This window comes from Oryctolagus cuniculus, chromosome 21 (assembly GCF_051225735.1).
Source record: "Oryctolagus cuniculus isolate XC-2025 breed Fujian yellow rabbit chromosome 21, ASM5122573v1, whole genome shotgun sequence".
Taxonomy (NCBI): domain Eukaryota; kingdom Metazoa; phylum Chordata; class Mammalia; order Lagomorpha; family Leporidae; genus Oryctolagus; species Oryctolagus cuniculus.
Window position 1 is genome coordinate 12345366 of NC_142887.1, and position 22585 is coordinate 12367950.

The following is a 22585-nucleotide window of genomic DNA, read 5'->3' on the forward strand; positions in this document are numbered from 1 at the left end:
GCTAAAACCGAAAAAGGAGAAGTCAACGGCCACAGGGTCTGGGCCGGGAGAACTGAGGGGCCGCGGCGCGTCGGACGTCCACGCACTCGTTAAAAACCCCGAGAGCCGGGCTGGGCGCTGGACTTACGGATCCGCCTGGAAACCCGCCGCTCCCAGTCGGCGCCGCAGGCCGGCCGCGAATCCCAGCCGGGTTCCCGCGCCGCCGCCTCGGCCCGCCTCCTGGCGCGCGCCCCGCCCCCTCGCGCTGCCTTGTGGGCTTCTTCCCGTGGTGCCCCGCGCCCGCGGTGGCGGTTGCCGGGCAACGAGCGGCCCCTCGCGCCGGCCGCGCCGGGGTCCCCGGGGGCTATGGGGCTGCCGGGCCTCCGGCCGCTCCTGCTGGTCCTGGCGGGCTGCTGGGCGGCGGTGAGGGCCCAGACCTCGGCGACCCCGGCCGCGACCTCGGACAACTTCACTGAGGCAGCCCCGGCCACTTTAGGACCGTCCGTGTCGCCTACGCCCCCCGGAACCTCCCGAGCCCCGGAGCCCTCCTTCGGCTCCAGGCCCGCGCCGGTCACGGACGGTGGGTGCCGGGCGCCGACTCCTGGGGGTGGGGGTCCACCGTGACTGGAGGGGGCAGCCGGGTGAGGGTGCGGCGCTCCGTGGACACCCGCGGCGAGCCGGCCGTGCTGGGTGTCGCCTGGGCGTCCGTCCTCTCGGTCACCGCGGGCGGCCGACGTTACTGTCCACGCGTGCAAGGGCGGCGGCCGAGGCGCGGGGAGCGTCAGCCACGCGTGTGGCGGCCGATTTCCAGGCCGACCTGACCTGGGCGACTTCGGGGTGGGTGGGGGGTGTCCGTGCGACCCCTGGAGTCAAGGGTCGTTAGCAGTCAGATTTTTAAACGGGTTTGTATCCTAAAAAAAATTAATCCTCTGAATCCAGAGGGGATTGAGAGGAACCTCCGTAAGGTGTGCGGCATTGTTTTTTATTTGTATTTTATTTTATTTTAAGATAAATATTTATATATATTTTATTTAAAAGATTTTATGAATCTTTATTGTATTTTATTTTATTAAGTTACTTTGCAGGTGAAATGCATAGCACAGTGCCCCCTGCACAGTGAGTGGTTAATCCGTTTTTATTTCCCCTCTTGAGAGAAAAGTCGATTCTGAGATTGAGTAAGGCAGAGTAGTAGTAAATTTAAAAAGCCCCATTGGCTGACAGCCTGCACTCTAGTTCCTAACTGTTATTTCTTTCTTTCTTTTTTCTTTTCTTTTTTTTTTTTTTTTTTGACAGGCAGAGTGGACAGTGAGAGAGAGAGAGAGAGAGAGAGAAAGGTCTTCCTTTGCCGTTGGTTCACCCTCCAATGGCCGCTGCGGCCAGCACACCACGCTGATCCGATGGCAGGAGCCAGGTGCTTCTCCTGGTCTCCCATGGGGTGCAGGGCCCAAGCACCTGGGCCATCCTCCACTGCACTCCCTGGCCACAGCAGAGAGCTGGCCTGGAAGAGGGGCAACCGGGACAGAATCTGGCGCCCCGACCGGGGCTAGAACCCGGTGTGCCGGTGCCGCAAGGCGGAGGATTAGCCTAGTGAGCTGCAGCGCCGGCCTCTGAACTGTTATTTCTATAAAAAGTCCTTTATAAATTATGAGTAGTCTGTAAGAAGAAGTACAAAGATGTTTCTCTCTGAATAAACGGAACTTAAACATTTTAACCTGTTGATTTGATGAGTTAATGGAGAAGTTAGGTCAGTGGTAAATTAGGACAGCATAGTTTCCGTGCCCAAAATTCCCTGAAGTTGTTGGCCTGGGTTGTCTTTTACCCGTGTAAGGACCCCATCCGTTAATGCACTTTCTTCCCAAGTGAAGTGTTCCTGAACCATCATGATTAGGGTTTGTGTTTGGGGCTGCTTTTCCAATACGGAGGGTGAATCTGTACTTGTCCTTTTTGTTTTAAAAGAACTCCTCTTTAGAAATAGGGTGGCAAGAACTCATTTATTAACTGCCTGCCGCGTGGCAGATGCCAGGCCGTGCAGTTCATCCGTGTTGTCCGTGCGATGTGGGTATGGTTAGCTCCATTCTTCACGGAGGTGAGTGACTGGTGCGATTTCAGGTCACACAGCTGCTGCGTGGTGACGCAGGAGGCTGGCTGGCAGTGGAGAACTGGGTGGGCGTCTGCAGAATGGGTTGCAGGCCCGCTGACTGCATCTGAGCTCTGGGCGTTAGCACCCTGGGAGGTCTTGGGAGGCCCAGGGCGCAGGAGAGCCGCTGCTGAACAGACACTTCTTGGGTGAGGAAGTGCACTCCCGTCCCGGACAGGTGGACAGGTGACCTTTTGGTTCCTAAGTGGGGTCTGAGCAGGATTGCTTCATCCTTAATAGTCTCACTGCTGTCTACCAGGGTTGTAAGTTTTGAAAACAAATCGCGGTTGTAATTTGAAACACACAAGCTAGGAAACCTGAATGAAAAAATAGCATTAGCCCCAGTGTGTCATTATTTCACTACCCACATTATTCTCTTGGCTAGAGAAAAGCCTGTAAACTTAAGGGCGAAACATTTACATCTCAAAGTAAGAAGAACGTTGTGTGCATTGGCAGAACCTTCCCCTCTCCCTTTTCCCGGAGTCTGTTTTACCTTTCTTAGGTTATATCTTTCTAAATCTCACTTTGTGAGATAATTCATACGTACACACAAGAATGTTGTATGGGCCCTCTGCCAGCATTTGCTTTGAGATCTTTTGTCCCCCCACCCATGTTTGTTTCTTTTTGCCTGTTTGAAAGAGTAACAGACAGAGTGTTGGTTTGCTGATTGATTTCCTAAATGCCTGGAGTAGCTCCAGTTAGACCAGGCTGAAGCCTAGAACTCCATCCTTGTCTCCTACGGGGGTGTCAGGGACCCGAGGGCATCGTCTCCTGCCTCCTGGGATGCCTGAGTAGGAAGCTGGATCTTGAACCAGTGTCTGAGATGGGATGCGGGTGTCCCAAGTGGCGGCTTCCCCGGGGTCACAGTGCAACATTGCAGATAAGATGAGTGAATCGCAGAGGGAAGACCTCTCTGCCTCTGCCTCTGCCTCTGCCTCTGCCTCGCTGAAGCTCTGCCTTTCTAATAAATAAGGTCTTTAAAAAAATGATGAAAGCCTTGATTTTAACCCCAGCAATAACCACCATGAATTTAGTGTTTATTATTCTCATGCTGTGCTATTTCTTTTTTATAGTCTTTTGTGTTTTAAGTGTTCGTTCCATTTGAAAGGCACAGCACAGAGAGATCTGTCACTGATTCACTCCCCTAGTGCCCGCAAACGCCAGGAGCTGGCTGGGAAGAAGCCAGGAACTCAGTCTGAGTCTCCCATGCGGTGGTAGGGACCCAACCATCTGAGGCATCGCCTGCTGCCTCCCAGGGTGCACGCTGGCTGGAAGCTGGACTGGGAAGCAGAGCGGGACTTGAAGCCAGGCGCTCCTGCGGCCCAGGCAGCATCCTAGTAAGCGTGCCGAGCATCGGTCCCGTCTGCTGAATTGTTAAGGTGTTTGACAGGATGAAACTCGGCACTGAAAGTCCAGGTTATCATTGTCACTTAAAAGCTGCTACCCCTCGGGGGCCGGCGCTGTGGCATAGTGGGTAAAGCCGCTGCCTGCAGTGCTGGCATCCCATATGGGTGCGAGTTTGAGTCCCGGCTGCTCTGCTTCTGATCCAGCTCTCTGCTGTGGCCTGGGATAGCAGTGGAAGATGGCCCAAGTCCTTGGGCCCCTGCACTCGCATGGGAGACCTGGAAGAAGTTTCTGGCTCCTGGGTTTGGATTGGCCAGTTGGGGAGTGAGCCAGTGGATGGAAGACCTCTCTCTCTCTCACTTTTTCTCTCCCCCACTCTCTCTCTCCACATACACACACTCTCTGTCTCTCCTCTCCTGTCATCTCTCTCTGACTTTCAAATAAATAAATAAATCCTTTAAAAAAAAAGTTGGTACCCCTCGCTCATGCATTATTGTCTGAATTACCAAAGATATTCCAGCACTTGAGCAGGTTTGCTGCTTGCCTAAAAGCCTGTGAGTGTGAGTTCGACTTCAGAGTTGCAGACGTAAGTGAACAGTGAGGCACCACTGAAAACACTCTCTCCGTGCGGGCGTTAGGTGGTCCCCCAAATTGTGTCCAGAGCAGAGGCTTAGGAGCCTGTGATTGTGAACTGCTGGCTCTTGTGAGCAGGCAGGGGTTTCACGTGTGCTGGCTCTTTGGCCTGCTTTTCTTTTCTTTTTCTTTTTCTTTTTTTTTTTTTTTTTTAAGATTTATTTTATTTAGTTGAAAGACACAGTTACAGAGAGTGGTAGAGACAGACAGAGAGGTCTTCCATCCATTGGCTCACTCTCCAGATGGCCGCAACGACCAGAGCTGCGCTGATCCGAAGCCAGGAGCCAGGAGCTTCTTCCCGGTCTCCCACGCAGGTGCAGGGGCCCAAGCTCTTGGGCCACCTTCTGCTGCTTTCCCAGGCCCTAGCAGAGAGCTGGATCGGAAGAGAAGCAGCTGGGACTAGCACCAGTGCCCATATGGGATGCTGGTGCTTCAGGCCAGGGCTTTACCCGCTGCGCCAAAGCACCGGCCCCTCTTCGGCCTGTTTTGAAAATTACTTATGTTTGGGTTGCATATTCACTTACCACATCAGGTGGAGCACAAGCAGAACTCCCTGGGTGAGTCCTGGTCAGCCGCTGTGGGGTGCTCCGCCTGACCGCCTGCTGCCCACCCCACCCCACAGTGCAGAGAAGCGGTTCTTCTGGTGACGCTGGTGTGTGGTGGTGGCGGGGGCAGTCACCTCCTGCTGACTGTGCTGCTGTGACCCCTGCCCTTCTCCCTGCAGTCGCTGCTCTGTGTGTGTGTGACCTGTCCCCAGCACAGTGTGACGTCAACTGCTGCTGTGATCCCGACTGCAGCTCCACGGATGTTAGCGTCTTTTCTGCCTGTTCAGTTCCAGTTGTCACGTAAGTCTATGACACGTGCAGGTTTGACAAGATTTGACCAGGAAAATAAAATTTGGGGAAAGTGAAAACTTCCCCAGACTGGAAAACCCAAACCTGATTTCCTATAGTTTTCACCATTCAGAAGCTGTGTTGTCCAAAGCAAGATGTAAATGAGTAGCTTTCTCTTATTTGCATCCAGCCAGAGAGTACAGGCAAAAAAGAGAGTGAAATCTAAGGAGTATGATGAGATCTCTCAGTGTTTGGAGGTAGTCATACTCCAGTTTGACTTTTTCATATTAGTGAATTAGTCTCGTGTGTAATACAGGCTGACAATTGTAGTTTATACCTTTTTTTAAAAAGATTTATTTTAATTATTTGAAAGGCAGAGTTACAAAGAGAGGGAGAGACACACAGAGAGACCTTCCATCTGCTGGTTTACTCCCCATATGGCTGCAATGGCCAGGTCTGGGTCAGGCCAAAGCCAGGAGCTCCAAGCTTCTTCTGGGTCTCCCATGTGGGTGCAGGAGCCCAAGCACTTGGGCCATCCTCCACTGCCTTCCCGGGCCACAGCAGAGAGCTGGCCTGGAAGAGGGGCAACCGGGACAGAATCCGGCGCCCCGACCGGGACTAAAACCCGGTGTGCCGGCGCCGCTAGGTGGAGGATTAGCCTAGTGAGCCGCGGCGCCAGCCCTCAAATAAATAAATATTAACAAAACAAAAAACAACCAACACTTGGAAAAGATTTATTCAGGGTAGGATCAATTCATTATTCAGAGAAAGCTAATTTAATTTAACTTGATAGTTTTAGCAATTTATACTTGGCTGATTGAACCCTTTATAAATTTTTAAATGTGTTTCTCATTGTATTTGAAAGGTGGAGAAAGATCTTGCATCTATTGGTTGACTCCCCAAAGGCCCACAACAGCCAGGGCTGGGCCAGGCTGAAGGCAGGAGCCAGGATCTCAATCCAGGTCTCTCATTTGAGTGGCAGGGACCTAAGTGCTTGAGTTGTCGTCTTTGCCTCCCCAGGTGCATGTTAGCAGGAAGCTGGATTGGACCCAGGTGCTCTGATATGGGATGCAGATGTGCCAAGTGGAATGCCCCAAATGCCTGCCACCCCTGGCCTTGAGTGAATCCTTTTTAAAAGTATAATGGGTTGGGGCCGGCGCTGTGGCGCAGCAGGTTAAAGCCCTGGCCTGAATTGCCGGCATCCCATATGGGCACCGGTTCTAGTCCTGACTTCTACTCTTCCGATCCAGGTCTCTGCTATGACCTGGGAAAGCAGTGGAAGATGGGCTAAGTCTTTGGGCCCCTGCACCCAGGTGGGAGACCTGGAAAAAGCCTGGCCTAGCTCCTGGCTTTGGATCAGCGCAACTCTGGCCGTTGTGGCCGTTTGGGGAGTGAACCAGTGGATGGAAGATATCTCTCTCTCTCTCTCTCTCTCTCTCTCTGCCTCACCTCTATCTGTGTAACTAACTTTCAAGTAAATAAATATATCTTTAAAAAAAAAGTATAATGGGTTTTATTCTGTTAGGATCTTTTTTTTTTTTGACCATTGGGAAATCAAACCTATTTTTAATATTGTAAAAACTGTTGAAGAATGGGTTGTTGCAATTAGGTTAATTTTCTTCTGGCTACTTGGACTACAGCTTGAGTCTATTGAAAATCATTCTGCTTGGGGCAGGTAAAGCTGCCTCCTGTGAGGCCAGCATCCCCTGTGGGCGCTGGTTCAAGTCCTGGCTGCTCCACTTATTTTTTTTTCTAAAAAAGATTTATTTATTTATTTGAAAGGCAGAGTTACAAAGAGGCAGAGAGAGTGGGGGTCTTCCATCTGCTGGTTCATTCCCCAAATGGCCACCAGGAGCCAGGAGGAGCTGGCAGGACTTGAACTGGTGCCCATATGGGATGCCGGCCACAATACCAGCCCCTACTCCACTTCCAATCCAGCTCTGCTATGGCCTGAGGAGGCAGAGGAAGATGGCCAAAGTCCTTGGGCCCCTGCACCCACATGGGAGACGTGGATGAAGCTCCTAGCTTCAGCCTGGCCTAGCCCTGGCCATTATGGTCATTTAGGGAGTGAACCAGTGGCTGGAATAGCTATCTCTGACTCTCCCTCTCTTACTCTGTAACTTTGCCTTTCAAATAATATAAATAAATCTTAAAAAAAAAAAAAAAGTAAGGGGCTGGCACTGTGGCATGGCGGGTAAAGCTGCTGTCTGTGCTGGCATCCCAGATGAGTGCTAGTTCAAGTCCCAGCTGCTCCACTTCTGATCCAGCTGTCTGCTAATGGCCTGAGAAAGCAGTGGAAAATGACCCAAGTGCTTGGGCCCCTGCATCCACGTGGAAAACCTGGAAGAAGGTCCTGGCTCCTGGCCTTGGATTGACCTGGTTCCGGCTGTTGCAGCCATTTGGGGAGTGAACCAGCGGATGGAAGATCGATCTCTCTCTCTGCCTCTGCCTCTGCCTCTCTGTAGCTCTGCCTTTCAAATAAATAAATAAATCTCAAAAAAAAAAAAAAATCATTCTGTTCAACCTGGATGTGCAGGCATCTGGGGCGTGGACCAACAGATGGAAGGTCTCTCTGTCTTTTTTCCTCTGTTGCTCTGCCTTTCAATCTGATTTTTTTGTTTAAATTTTTCTGCTCCTGCCTCCATAAGTACAGAGGCTTGAGTGTAGGATTTCTGCTCCAATTTGGGACCATTTTTTAGATTATATCTTTTATTAATCTGTATGGTATTTTAGAACAGACTGTTTAGAACGAGGGTCAGTGAACTTTCCATGCAGGGCTGGATAGTATTCTAAGCGTCACAGGCCGCTGTGGGTCTCTGTAGCTAGAACTGTGAGTGGGTTGACTGTGTTCCAGCAAAAGAGCTCTCAGCAAAGGACCTCACTTTTTTTTTTTTTTTTAAGATCTTTATTAACAGGTGCTTCAGTTTGTTGACTTGTTTGAAACTATCAAGTTGTAGACTTTTATTCCAAATTAAAAGTCAGTTTTTTTAAGAAAACTTTTTTATGTGTTTGCTTATTTTAAAGAGAGAGAGGAAGAGACACAGAGAGGCTCGTTCACTCTCCAAAAACTGCAGTGGCTGGGGCTGGGCCAGGCTGAAGGCAGGAGCCTGGAACTCCATCTGGGTCTCCCATGTTGGTGGCAGCATCCCAGGCCCTTGGGCCATCTTCCGCTGCTTCCCCAGGCACATCAGCAGAGAACTGGATCGGAAGTGCAGCTGCCAGCACCCATATGGGATGCCATCCTCCCCACCAGAACGCCGGCCTCAAGTCAATTTCTTAAAATCTTCACTTGACCAGTTATGAAATAGTTTTAAAATCTTTTTAAAGGTATCTCGAGAAAAACAGACTTCAAAAAAAAAATACATGTTAATCATTACCAAAAAGAGAAGTGTTCAGGTAAAAAAAATTAACCGAATACTGCATAGACAAAGCGGAGTTCTAGTAACTGGTCAGTGGGAAAAAAGCAAGTACTGAGTTCTTTAGCTCCATTGTAGGTTTTGGAGTTTTTCTTGTGACTTTTTCCTACAACCACAATTTAAATTCTAATTGAGATTTCTTTTCTAAGATTTTTTTTAACTGAAAGAGTGACAGAACTAATTTTTTTTTTTAAAAATTCATCTTATTTTTTGAAAGGCAGAGTTACTGGAGCAGGGGTTGGGGTAAGAGCGCTTGAGAGAGAGAAATTTTCCATTGTTCACTCTGCAAATGGCTGCAATAATTGGGGCTGGGCCAGGCCGAAGCTGGGAGCTTCATCCTGGTCTCTCACGTGAGTACAGGGGCCCAAGCACTTGGGCCATCGTCTGCTTTCCCAGGCTCCTTAGCAGGGAGCTGGATCAGAAGTGGAACACCAGGCTGTAAACCGCATCTGTGTGGGATGCTGGCGCTGCAGGCAGTGTCTTAATCTGCTGTGCTGCAACACATGCCCTAGAGAGATTTATCCATTGGTCACTCCCCAAATGGCCCCAGCAGACTGCACTGCGACAGGCTGAAACCAGGAGCTCCATCCAGATCTCCCACCTGGTAGCAGGAACTCAAGGACTTGAGCTGTCACCAACTAGCTCCTAGGTGCATCAGCAGGAAGTAAAGTAGCAGGGACCTGAACCTGGCACTCTGCTGTGGGGTGGGGGCATCCCAGGCAGCAGCTTAATCTCCTGCAGCACAATGCCCACCCCGAGGGTTCTTGTTATGTACATTTGTTAAACTCTTAGCAACCAGTCCTATGGTGTCGTACATTTGTTGGTCATTAGATGAGAACTTCATGGGCACAAGGACCACCAGTGTCCAGCACAGCTCCTGCCACACAGTTGGCCCTCATTTAACATCCTGACTGATTCACTTCCTCTCCCACCCACCTTCCAGGCAGCAACCAGCCACGACCTGGAGAGCCCTGGCTTCTGCATCTCCCTGGCCTTCTCTGCCTTAGAATCTTTACTCCTCCCCAGGCCTTTCTCGAGCACTTTCTATATGCTGGCACCAGGGATGAGTTCAACCGGAGCCTGCCTTCAGTGAGTCAGGGAGACAGGGGAGTGCATGGTCGATTCTGCACCGAGCTGCCTCTGGCTCGGACACCCAGGCTAGGGGAGGCTTTCGAGAAGAGACGATCTGAGCTGAGCAGCTCCCAAAGGACAAGTAGAAGGTGGCCAGCGTGGCATCAGGGAAGGCGTTCAGGTTGAGGGAGCCTTGTAGGCTAAATCCTGGTGTGATGGAATATGGCCTGTATGCTTGCCTGTAGGTAACTGAGGCCTCGTGTGTGTGTGTGTGTGTGTGTGTGGCCTCGCGTGTGCACAGGAGTGCACTGAGGGGTTTGGACTTTGTCCTGAAGTCCTCAAGAGGAGGGGGCACGAGAGGGTCAGATTCTCATCTTGTGTAATTCTGCAGCACACACACACACACACACACACACACACGGCAGATTATTACAGAGGGGCCTGGGAAGGCAGGGCCCAGGAGGAAGCCATTGCAGGTGAGGACTAAGTGGGTGCCCCACCTCCTCTGGAGGCTGTGACAGTGGACTGTGGGACTGCCACCGAGATGCTGCACAGGGTTGGAGAGCTGGCTGACCACAGGGCAGTTTCCTTCACTGCATCTCCTGGGTTTGTCCGGTCCTGGTCCCTTCTACTTGATAAGTGTCACAGCTCATCTTGTCGCTTGCTCAAAACCTTCAGTCGCCCTCTCTCCCTGTAGACTTGCTGCTTCAACTTCGGGTCTTGTTTCCTGTCCATTCCTACCTTGAACCCTTTGCTACAGCCCAGCCTTGGCACTCAGCATTTCCCAGAGACCGGATCGAAAGTGGAGCAGCTGGGTCTCGAACCAGAGGCCATATGGGATGCCGTCGTTTCAGGCCAGGGCATTAACCCGCTGTGCCACAGCGCCGGTCCCACTTTTTTTTTTTTAAGATTTATTTTATTTGAAAGGCAGAGTTACAGAGAGAGGTAGAGGTAGAGATAGAGAGAGGTCTTCTATCCACTGGTTCACTCCCAAGATGGCTGCAAGGGCTGGAGCTGTGCCAATCTGAAGTCTAGGAGCCAGAAGCTTCTTCCAGGTCTCCCACAAGGGTGCAGGGGCTCAAGGACTTGGGCCATCTTCTTCTGCTTTCCCAGGCCATAGCAGAGAGCTGGATCGGAAGTGGAGCAGCCGGGATTAGAACCGGTGCCCATATGGGATGCCAGCGCTTCAGGCCAGGGCTTTAACCCGCTGTGCCACAGCACCAGCCTCCATTCTTACCTTTTTTTTTCTTTTTTTTTGACAGGCAGAGTGGACAGTGAGAGAGAGAGACAGAGAGAAAGGTCTTCCTTTGCCGTTGGTTCACCCTCCAATGGCCGCCGCGGCCGGCGCACCGTGCTGATCCGATGGCAGGAGCCAGGTGCTTCTCCTGGTCTCCCATGGGGTGCAGGGCCCAAGCACTTGGGCCATCCTCCACTGCACTCCCTGGCCACAGCAGAGAGCTGGCCTGGAAGAGGGGCAACCGGGACAGAATCCGGCGCCCTGACCGGGACTAGAACCTGGTGTGCCGGCGCCGCAAGGCAGAGGATTAGCCTAGTGAGCCGCGGTGCCGGCCATTCTTACCTTTTGATTCAGCAACTCTACTTCAGGAAGTAGCATATCCTGAGGAAATAATTGGAGACATTTATAAAGATGTTTGTATAAGGAGGTCATTATAACATTATGTCATTATAACGTTATGTGGGGAAAATTAAAAACAACCTAAACCAGCAGTAGCGGATTGCTTGAACATGTTGGGTGAATAAGCTGGTATATGATGAAGCCATTTAATATAATATTGCAAAAACATGTTTGATGACCTGGGAAATAATTTGGCATTATTAAATGAGAAAGGACTTAAAGCAGTTTGTAGAATATGATTCCATTTCTTCCATGACTCTTCTCCGTACCATGTCTGTATCTATTCAGTTGATTATAGTTTGTGAGATCTAGGATTGGTTGAGGACTTGACTGTACCCTAACTTCTAAGCCCTAAACCTTCCAAATGACTTCACATTTTGTTCCCACAATCCTTTGAAGACAGCTTTATTCTAGACAAGGAGTTTTTGGTTTGTTTGGGTACAAACAGTTGCACAAAAAATTTGTGTAGTTGATTTTTTCAAAGTCTAATGGTTCATTATACCCTTATCTGTATTTTATACTTGACAAGAGCTCCTTAAAGGTTATCATATTTATCTTGATTTTTTTTTTTGTTAGAGAAAAGTTTCAAATGCCAAACACTTCAACACTTAAGAAATTAAATAGAAATGGACCGGAGAGGGCGTTTAGCCTCGCAGTTAGGACTCCGGACACTGGTATCCGTGACAGAGGACCCGTTCAAATCCCTGGCTGCAGCTTCTGACCCAGCCTCCTGCTGATGCACACTCTGGGCGGCAGCAGTGATGGCTCCAGTCCCTGGGTCCCTGTGACCCACGTAGGAGACCTGGGTGGAGCTCCTGCCTTGGGCATTTTGGCCATTTGGGGAGTGATCTGCAGATGAGAGTTCTGTCTCTCTGAATCTCAAATAAATTAAAAAATGAATTCTGGTGGTGCCGCGACTCAATAGGCTAATCCTCCGCCTGTGGCGCCGGGACACCGGGTTCTAGTCCTGGTCAGGGCGCCGGATTCTGTCCCAGTTGCTCCTCTTCCAGGCCAGCTCTCTGCTGTGGCCCGGGAGGGCAGCAGAGGATGACCCAAGTGCTTGGGCCCTGCACCCGCATGGGAGACCAGGAGAAGCACCTGGCTCCTAGCTTCGGATCAGTGCGCTGGCTGCAGCGGCCATTGGAGGGTGAACCAATGGAAAAAGGAAGACCTTTCTCTGTCTCTCTCACTGTCCACTCTGCCTGTCCAAAAAAAAAAAAAAAAAAATTCCAAGCTGTTTTCTTTTTTTTTTTTTTTATTTATTTTTTTGACAGGCAGAGTGGACAGTGAGAGTAGAGACAGAGAGAAAGGTCTTCCTTTGCCGTTGGTTCACCCTCCAATGGCCGCCGTGGCTGTGGCTGGCGTACCACACTGATCCAAAGGCAGGAGCCAGGTGCTTCTCCTGGTCTCCCATGGGGTGCAGGGCCCAAGCACTTGGGCCATCCTCCACTGCACTCCCAGGCCCTAGTAGAGAGCTGACCTGGAAGAGGGGCAACCAGGACAGAATCCGGTGCCCCGACTGGGACTAGAACCCAGTGTGCCGGTGCCGCAAGGTGGAGGATTAGCCTATTGAGCCATGGCGCCGGCCCCAAGCTGTTTTCATAACTACCCTCCCTATAACTGTTAACGTAGGACAGTGCAAGCATGACACTTAAATAATTGTGCTGAGATTGTGTGCTCATGCCTTCACACTTGATGTTGTTATATTTAATTTTCAGGGGTGATAGCCAGTTTTGTAGTCAAAAGGCAGCCATCTATTCCTTGAATTTTACCTCAAACCCACCTCAGAGGATATTTAAACTTGTCGACCAGGTCAATCCATCTATTTTCTGCGTTCATATTACAAACTGTAAGTATTTGGATTGATGCATTTTGTGAAACTCTGGAATATAGTTCTTTCAAAGTTATGTTATGGAAAAATATCTTGCTCTTTTAGATTAAAGCAACCGTGTGGGTAGAATGTGTACCTTCTGAGGCTATTCCACAGTTATCTGCAAGTAACTTGTAGAGCTTTGGGCACCATGTTTTCTTTAAAAGTGACTGTGCTTGTTAGTTGTCTCTGGAAATTTTTTGCTTAATTTCAAACATGTTTATAATATGTGGACATAGGTACATGGAATCTGGATTTAATATGTATACATGTGATTTTCTTTTTTTCACTTTATTTCTTCCTGGTGTAATGGGTGAAAATTAGGTTCAGCTTTGAACAGTACCTGTGGTTTCTATTTCCTTTTTCTTTTTTATTTTTACTAAGAATATTTGCATGAAAACAGGATCTTTATTTTTATCTGAGCATTTAGCTCAGAGAAGGTCTAAATCCTGAGTACATGTGAGAGTAAAATGTTACCAAGGCGTCAGAGCCCGGAGACACAGCTGCGGCTTTATCAGTTAAATTCTGTCTTTTTGGAATGTCTGTGTGTATTTTGGTTTGTCCCCCTGTGACTGAAAACTTACATGAATGCTCGGCGATTTTTCGTCTGGATTGATGACTAGCCAGTGAGGGTCAGTGTCTCTGCATCACGCCAGTCTGGTGAACGTACCAGCCCGTTCCCTGCTCCTGGCTCCTCTGTGTGTAGCACTCTGGGCCAGCTGCCCCGTGGAGTTGCTGCAGAGCCTCACGCCCGTGGGCTCCAGAGGAGTTAGCTCTTGTGCTGTGATCTATCTTGTAGGACTGGAATCCATTGCTTCCCCCTCGTTCCAGAAGCAGGCTGAGCCCAGGGCCCCTGTTTATTTGAAAGGCTTCAAGAAATCCTGGGAGGAGTGAACATGGAAGAAAACACTATTTTTTCACATTAACCTTAATGCTCATAAAAACAAAATATTGTAGATGTCGTATATAATATACACATTTTGAGCTGATTTAAAATACTTTTTCTAAAACCAGATAAACCTGCATTATCTTTTATTGACCCGGGAGTGCCTGATGAAAGCAATTTTGATGAACTGGTGAAGACATCCACTGGTTTTACATTGAACACAGAATCAGATGCTGCTCTCGCCCCCAAACTGGATGCCCCCAGTACTGCTAAATATGAGGTGAGCCAAGTCCTTAACGAACCTGCTCTTCCTGTCCTTGTAAGTTCGTTTTCAGTGTTACAGCAAAGCTGACTTCCCAAGACACACATTGACACTATAGACTAGACTTCTGGTTTGTGCCTACAGATCAAAGACGGTGAAACTAACCGTGCTTTGCAGAGGCCTAGCAGTTAAGACATCCGTATTCCATATTGGAGTTCCTGGGTTTGCTACTCGGCTCTGGCTCAAGTTCCTGGCATTTGAGGAGTGAACCAGGGGCTGGGAGCTCTGTTTCTCTTTGTCTGTCTCTGCCTCTCAAATAAACAAATAAAAATATTTTTAGAAGTTGAGAATTTGCATTCTGAACATTGGATTCAGAGTCATTTATTCTGTGGTGTTTGTGTTTCGTCCACAGAACTCTGTCCTTTCAGCATTAAAAGCTGTGCTGCTGCTGGGTGTGTGTGTGTGTGTGGGGGGGGTGCCTGGTCTTCTCACAGGTGTATTTAGTTTTCTGAATCGTGGGAAAATAGGTGCTATTTTTATATCACTTCATTAATCTTAAAAATGTGACACAAATTAACTTTGAGTACTTTTTCAGAAGCTTAAAAAGAATAAAAGCGGCTGGCGCCGCGGCTCACTAGGCTAATCCTCCGCCCTGCGGTGCCAGCACCCCGGGTTCTAGTCCTGGTTGGGGCGCCGGATTCTGTCCCGGTTGCCCCTCTTCCAGGCCAGCTCTCTGCTGTGGCCAGGGAGTGCAGCGGAGGATGGCCCAAGTGCTTGGGCCCTGCACCCCATGGGAGACCAGGAGGAAGCACCTGGCTCCTGGCTTTGGATCAGCTCAGTGTGCCAGCTGCAGCGTGCTGACAGAGCAGCCATTAGGGGGGTGAACCAACAGAGAGGGAGAACCTTTCTCTCTGTCTCTCTCTCTCACTGTCCACTCTGCCTGTCAAAAAAAAAAAAAAAAAAAAAAAAGAATAAAAGCAATATTTACAAGTTCTAAAATTTAAAAGTGTGGGGATAAATCAGTAAAAACTGAAAGCCTGCATTTCCCTTCAAACGCACACCGCGGGGGTGGGCGTCGGGTGCAGTGGTTAAGGTACCACGTGAGACACTTGCCCTTGTATTGGATGCCTGGGTGCCGCTTCCAATTCCAGTTCCCTGCTAATGTGCACCCTGAGAGGCAGCAGGACTCAAGTACTTGGGTCCCTGCCACCCATGTTGGTGACTGAGTTGAGTTCTAGACTTCTGGCCTTGGCCTGGCACAGCCCTGGCTGTTGTGGGTAATTGGGGAATGTGGATGGAAGATTTGTGTGTGTTTCTGTCTCTGTCAGTCTCTCTGCCTTTCGAATAAAATGAAGATAAATAAAAATTAGAACTAAAAACTAAAATTTCTTTAAAAAAAATCACACCACAGATCACTGTGCAAAGATGGAGTATATTCTTCCTGATTTTTAAATTTATCTATAGAATGCATACATAGTATTGTCTAGAAGTGGGATATTTAAAAAAATATTTATTTATTTATTTGAAAGGCAGAGGTGCAGAGAGAGGAGAGACAGAGAGATCCTTCATCTGCTGGTTCACTCTCCAAATGGCCACAATGACTAGGGCTGAGCAAGACCAAAGCCAGGAGTCATTAGTTTCTTCAGGGTCTCCCACATGGGTGCAGGGGCCCAATCACTTGGGCCATCTTCTGCTTTCCCAGGAGCATTAGCAGGGAGCTGGATCGGAAGTGGAGCAGCTGGGACTGGAACCAGTGCCCATATGGGATGCAAGTACTGCAGGCCATGGCTTTAACCTGCTTTGCCACAGTGCCGGCCCCTAGAAGTTGGATTTATGGTTATCCACATTGTGCTAGAACATTTCTTTTTCAAAGTGATAAATCTTGTGCACCTTCCCATGCTGTTTTTTTTATTATTACTTTTTAAAAGATTTATTTATTCATTTACTTGGAAGAGTTACACAGAGAGAGAAGGAGAGGCAGAGAGAGAGAGGTCTTCCATCTGCTGGTTCACTCCCCAAATGGCCACAATGGTGGAGCTGCGCTGATCCGAAGCCAGGAGTTTCTTCTGGTCTCCACGCGGGTAGAGGGGCCCATGGACTTGGGCCATCTTCTACTGTTTTCCCAGGCCATAACAGAGAGCTAGATTGGAAGTGGAGCAGCCAGTACTCGAACCGGTGCCCATATGGGATGCTGGCACTGCAGGCGGTGGCTTTACCCACTGTGCCACAGCATCAGCCACCCCCCCCTCCATGTTGGTGTTACAGTGAGTGTTTTGCACGTGCAGAGCTTCCCCGCCATTACCTCACACAGCTTGGAGGGACACCTCATTGTCCCCACTTACTCAGGGGAAAAGCGTGGATCCTGAAAGCGCCTTGTGGGGGCCGGTGTCAGAGCTGTGTTTACGAAGTGTTCCTTTCTGTGTGTGTGTGCTGTGCCACTCTTCATAGATTCGCTCGCAGCTTTTGCTATTATAAATAATCCACAAGGAATATCCTTGACTATATGAGAATAGTTCAAAAAACTTGAAAATTTTGAAGTCCATGTGTGGTTTTTTCATAGTATTCATTTTTCATGAACTTTGAAAAGATCCTTACGTGGATTAAAAAATTGTTTTGCATCAAAATAAACTTATCTTCTCAGTTTTCCATAAACTACTTTTTCCTCCCTCCCTCCCTCCCTCCCTCTCTCTCTCTCTTTTTTCTCTTCTCTTCTCTTCTCTTCTCTTCTCTCTCTCTCTCTCTCTCTCTCTTTTTTTTTTTTTTTTTTTTAAGATTTATATATTTATTTGACAGAGGATGGCACAGAGATCTTCTAACCACTGGTTCATTCCCCAGATGGCTTCAACAGCCAGGGCTGAACCATGCTGAAGTCAGGAGTCAGGAGCTTCATCTGGGTCTCTTGCGTGGGTAGCAGGAGCCCAAACACTTGGGCCGTCCTCCACTGCCTTCCCAGGCCATCAGCAGGGAGTTGGATTGGGAGTGGAATAGCCTCGACACAAACTTGCCCGTATGGGGTGCTGGTGTCACGGGTCATGGCTTTGCCCACTAAGCCCCCGTAAACTACTTTTTTTTTTTTTTTTTTAAAGATTTTATTTATTTGAAAGAGAGAGTTGCAGAGAGAGGGAGAGACAGAAAGGTCTTCCATCCATTAGTCCATTCCCCAAATGGCAGCAACAGCAGGAGCTGGGTTGATCCAAAGCCAGGAACCAAGAGCTGCTTCTGGGTCTCCTGTGCTGGTCCAGGGGCCCAAGCACTTGGGCCACCTGCTGCTGCTTTCCCAGGCCATAGCAGAGAGCTGGATCGAAAATGGAGCAGCCGGGACTGGAACTGGCAGCCGTATCGGATGCCAGCACCGCAGGTGGAGGCTTAGCCCTCTAAAGCCACAGCGCTGGACTCCATAAACTACTTTCTGAAGTACCCTCGTACACATATCTTTATATATTTGTCTGATTAAATCTTTAGGCTACTTTCCTGTACATGGGTTGGCTTGGTCAAAATGAGAGGAAATTTTAAGCACTGATACCAGACTGGCATCCAGAAAGCCTGTGGTAGTTACCACGTGTGGTTCCGCTGCGTGAGAGGACTTATTCTCTCCTGCCCTTGCTGGCACGAGGCATTTGAGTAAAGTTTCAAATTCAGGAAAATTAGCTGTCTGCCCAATATCTAGGATTTGTATTTGAATATTAAGGAAGAAGATTATAGGATTTGGTTTTGGTAAGTAGGTAGGTATTCTCATAAAACATGGATTTTTAGGGGCTGGCACGCTGTGATGTAGTGGGTAAAGCCACCACCTGCAGTGCCATCATCCCATATGGGCGCTGGTTCAACTCCTGGCTGCTCCACTTTTCAATCCAGCTCTCTGCTAATTTTCCTGGGAAAGTAGTGGAAGATGGCCCAACTGCTTGTGCCCCTGCACCCATGTGGGAGACCCAGATGAAGCTCCTGGCTCAGCCTGGCCCAGTCCTAGCTGTTGTAGCCATTTGAGGAGTGAACCAGCAGATGGAAGACTTCTCTTTCTCTGCCTCTCTAACTCTGCGTTTCAAATACATAAATAAATCTTTAAGCAAAAAAAGGACTTCAAATTTTAATATGTACTCTGTTATTTAAATAATTATTGTCAATGGAAAATAATTACTTTTCTCCACCTTGTGCCTAGCCACCCGATTCTTGTCTGTAAAGGCACTGACGTCAGCTTCTTATACCCTTCTAGAGGGATTCCATAGTGAAAAAGCTTATGATTACAGAGACCTGCACACGCTGGCAGCTGGATGTCGGCCATCTGGGCACAGACCATGGATCACTTCTGTGTTTGCCTTGCATCTTGTCCCTTATGTCTGTGATGCTGCCTGGCATGCAGTAAGTGCCCTATGAATGCTGTTGAATTCCTTTAATAACACCACAGCTGCTGCTGGTTATTGTGTTCGCAGTACGGGGCTCCTGTGCAGACTTCAGACTCCTTCCTGAGACTCCCTTCCCCGCTGACGTCGTCTGTGTGCGCTGACAGCAACCCCGCAGGTGAGAGAGTGGCCGTTCTCCTCGCTCCCTGTACACAGAGCGAGCCGATTCTAGCCAATCAGGCTTTGTAAGTGAAGACTCAGAGGATCTTTGGGTTGCAAGAGGCTTTGAAGGTCATGTGGTTTGATTTTGCATCCAGTGCTGGAATTTTTCCTACTACATACAGTCGGTGCTTGGGCACTTGCAGAGGTGGTCAGTTCACTATCTGAAAACAGTCCACGTGAATGTTTAACACTCCCCGTTTTGGGGAAGTTGTTTTTTTTTTTTTTTTTTTTTTTTACAGGCAGAGTGGACAGTGAGAGAGAGAGACAGAGAGAAAGGTCTTCCTTGGCCGTTGGTTCACCTTCCAATGGCCGCCGCGGCCAGCGTACCACGCTGATCCGAAGCCAGGAGCCAGGTGCTTCTCCTGGTTTCCCATGGGGTGCAGGGCCCAAGCACTTGGGCCATCCTCCACTGCACTCCCGGGCCGCAGCAGAGAGCTGGCCTGGAAGAGGGGCAACCAGGACAGAATCCGGTGCCCCAACCGGGACTAGAACCTGGGGTGCTGGTGCCGCAAGGCGGAGGATTAGCCTAGTGAGCTGCGGCGCTGGCCGGGGAAGTTCTAACAGTTATCAGTCACCACCATTTACTGTGGTAAGAGCTTGCATGTGTTTTTCTGTTTGACCTTCACAGTAATCATTTGAGGTCAGGTTAGTATGTCCCTTTTTTACTTTTTAAGAATCTATTTATTTTTGTTTGAAAGGCAGGGAGACAGGCAGAGGTCTTCCATCTACCCTTTCACTCCCCAAATAACCAGGGCCAGGCCAGGTTCTCCCATGTGGGTGTCAGCGACCCAACTACTTCCCAGGGTGCACACTAGCAGGAAGCTGGAATTGGAAGCGAAGCCAGGACTCGAACGTGGGCACTCTAATACGGGATACAGGTGTCCCAGTGATATCTTAGCTGCTCTGCCAAACTCTTGCCCCAGAGTCTCCATTTTTTAGGTGAGGAAACTAAGAGTTTTGTGGTTTCTGACTTGAAATCACTCGGGGTGGAGCAGAGCAGAACCTGTGCAGCCAGCTGGAGCCCACATGCCCCTGCACTCCCTGCCTCCCAGCCTGCTTCTCCTCTAACTCTGTACACACTAGGGACAGTGTAACCTGAAACCAAACCTAGATACCACTTTCACCTATCTGATGAGCAGTGCTCACCAATGTGAGGCTGCAGGAAAATAGGCACCCACCTGCATAGCTGGCAGGGCTGTAAGCTGGTGCAGCCTCTGTGCAGGGCCGCTCAGCCAAATCCGGCAGAATTACAGACGGATGTGCCGTTCAGCCAGGACTCGGTTCTGCAGAGGAGATAATAGACTGCAGAGAGCAAAGATAGAGACAACTTCAGTATTAGCTCCACTAATAGGGAGCTAATGGAGTGATTGTGCCACATCTCTAATCGAATATTATGACTTCAGAGGGAAGAGGAAGTTCTTCATGTACTGAGATAGAATGATCTGCAAGTACGTTGTTCAGGAAAGAAAGGAGGGACAGAGGGCGTGCGTTTCATGCGTTTGTTGCCCACTTTTTAGACATACGTATTTACTTGTATTTTTATAGAATGTTCCAAGAAAGACAGCACAAGGAACTTGATGCTGGTTGCCTCTGGGGAGGGGACATGAACTGGAGGGAGACTTTGCTCACTACCTTTTTGTGCCTTTTGAATCTGAATGTATTTATTACCTATTCACCTGTCTGTATTGTAACTTACTTTCCAGTTTTACCTAGGTTATAGGTTTGTGTTTTTTAAAGACTTACTTATTTTCAGAGTTAAACAGAGTGGGAGAGACACAGAGAGAGGTCTTTCATCCACTGGTTCACTCCCTGGATGGCCACAACAGCCAGCACTGGGCCAGGCTTAAGGAAGGAGCCAGAATCTTCGCCTAGATCTCCCATGTGGATGCAGGGGCCCGAGCATCCACATTGGGCCATTTTCCACTGCTTTCCCAGGCCATTAGCAGGGAGCTGGATTGGAAGTGGAGCAGCCAGGACATAAACCCATGCCCATATGGCATGCCAGTGTTGCAGGCAGTGGCTTTACCCACTGTGCCATAATACCAGCCCCCATAGATTATAGTTTTTTTTAAATTACCATTGAAGAGTTGAAATTTTTCTTTTCTTTTGTCTTTTTTTCCCTTGGGAATGTTATGATTGCCAGCGTTTCTGGTGAACCAGGCTGTTAAGTGTACCAGAAGGGTAAATTTAGAGCGATGTGAGGACACGGAAGCTCTTAACATGATTTACTACAGCAGCCCCCAAATTCTGCAGGTGAGCACTGCAGTGACCTGATGGCTTAGCTCTGTTTTCTGTTCCTCGTACTCTTAAAATGTGACAACCATTGAATATTTCAGCATATGACTGACAACTGGGTTTCAATTTTTCTTCTCCAATAAAATTTGATATTAGTGATTATTGAAATAATTCTTTAGGTGATTTTTATTTTTATAGTTTTCTTACATTATGCTTTCATTCATTTTCTTCTTTCATTCACTTTGACTGTAACCAGTAATGTTTATCTCTTAATTTAAAAAAATTAAAAACTTTAATCGTAAACATATTTTAGTGTCTGTGACAGAAATAACCATATTAGCACCAGGAGAGAGAGCAGATGAAACAGGCAGCCAGGCAGGACAGGAAGTGGAATTTCTGGAGAAGGGAGAAGAGGCCGTCGTCTCTGGTGGCAGCGAGCAAAGCCGCAGTTGGTGGATGAGGGAGGCCGGTGGTGCAGTCTGTAGTCAGGATGAGAGGGAGGGTGCAGGGAGAAGACTTTTCCAGTGGTTGTGGAACATGTGACTGCTTCCTCTGCCCACCTGAGTGGGCAGGGGAGTGTGGGGGTGGGGTGGTCCATGGCCCCATTATTCATCTGGGTGTTAGTTTTTAGAATGAAGTTTAACCTTTTCTACCTACTCCCCCGCCGTCTCTTGTAATCAGCCCTCCAGGCCTTGGTCTTCTCGCACTTGTCCGGGCTAGTCTCTTGGGCAGCCAGGTGTAGGTTCTTTTCTGTGCAAGCCTCAGCAAACATGTCTGTTCATCCCCCCGTTAAGCTGCCAGTGGCTTAAGAGGGTGTCTTGTAACAAGATTGGAAGAGATGGGGGACAGGAATTGGAAGTTAGGCCTTCAGAAAGAGAGCTCTGGCTAGACTGGGAGATGGGAGTGTGGCAACCAAGGGGCTCGGGCTGGTGGCAGGAAATTGCCTGGGCAAGCAGTAGTGCCTTCCAGGGAGGGCAGGCACCGTGCCTTCCTCACGGTGCTGTTGCCAGTCACTGCCGTGTGGGAACACACAGGAATGACCCTGGGGCCTACCGACGCTGAGACCACTCTCCGAGCTGGCCTACTGAGCTTCCCCTCGGAGGGAATGAATGTAGGAGAAGGCAATGCAGATTTGTAGATCTCAAATCTGGATTCTGAATTTCTGTTTTCCTCTTTGTGAATGCTTTAATGGAATGAATATGCCCTTTACCCTGAAATCTGAAAAAGCAATGAAAATGCTTTCTTTTGTTGAACTTAACAAAATTTGTCATGCTTTTTTTTTTGTCTAGGTGCCTAATTCAAGAACCAAGGTAAGAATATCCGTTAATGGAAAGTTAGTTTTAATACACTGCCTTATTTCTGATAAGATGGGCGCCTTGTTGTCAGTCACAAGGACATTTCCCACAAAGCAAGCAGAAGCGAGACAGGGAAGCGGCTTAGCGGCTGACCTTGGGATCATGGGGGAGGTTTTCTCACTCCTTCATGTCGGTGGCTCCACACTGTCTCTGGGTGACCGATGGGGGTGTTAGGTCCTGGGCGCGAACACGTTTGAGGGAGACGTCTGGAAAGCAGCGGTGACTTTGGGTCTTCGGCTGCTCTGTGCGGCCTGCATCCCTCACCTGCGGAGCTCCTCCCGCTAGTGCGGTCCCGGACAGAGCTGTGCTGGTCGAAGCCGGGTAGGACTGGAAGTCTCCTGTGCCTGGCCTCTCCTGTGTTTTCTTTGG

At 49.0% G+C, this 22585-nt stretch overlaps 1 protein-coding gene across 5 annotated transcripts in view; it reads left to right on the plus strand.

Annotated features, from left to right (window-relative positions):
- Positions 1 to 254: 254 nt before the first annotated feature.
- Positions 255 to 22585, plus strand: part of TCTN1 (tectonic family member 1) — a 31993-nt gene continuing 9662 nt past the window's right edge. Inside the window, exons 1-7 of one of the 5 annotated variants that reach the window (XM_089323121.1) lie at positions 255 to 559; positions 4818 to 4938; positions 12768 to 12898; positions 13934 to 14085; positions 18495 to 18582; positions 20770 to 20879; positions 22151 to 22171. In XM_089323121.1, coding sequence (XP_089179247.1) covers positions 346 to 559; positions 4818 to 4938; positions 12768 to 12898; positions 13934 to 14085; positions 18495 to 18582; positions 20770 to 20879; positions 22151 to 22171 — 837 coding nt within the window. In that variant the 5' untranslated portion in view covers positions 255 to 345. The remainder of the gene's footprint in view (positions 560 to 4817; positions 4939 to 12767; positions 12899 to 13933; positions 14086 to 18494; positions 18583 to 20769; positions 20880 to 22150; positions 22172 to 22585) is intronic. The other 4 variants (XM_051826552.3, XM_051826553.3, XM_089323120.1 and 1 more) reach the window with 4 other exon arrangements.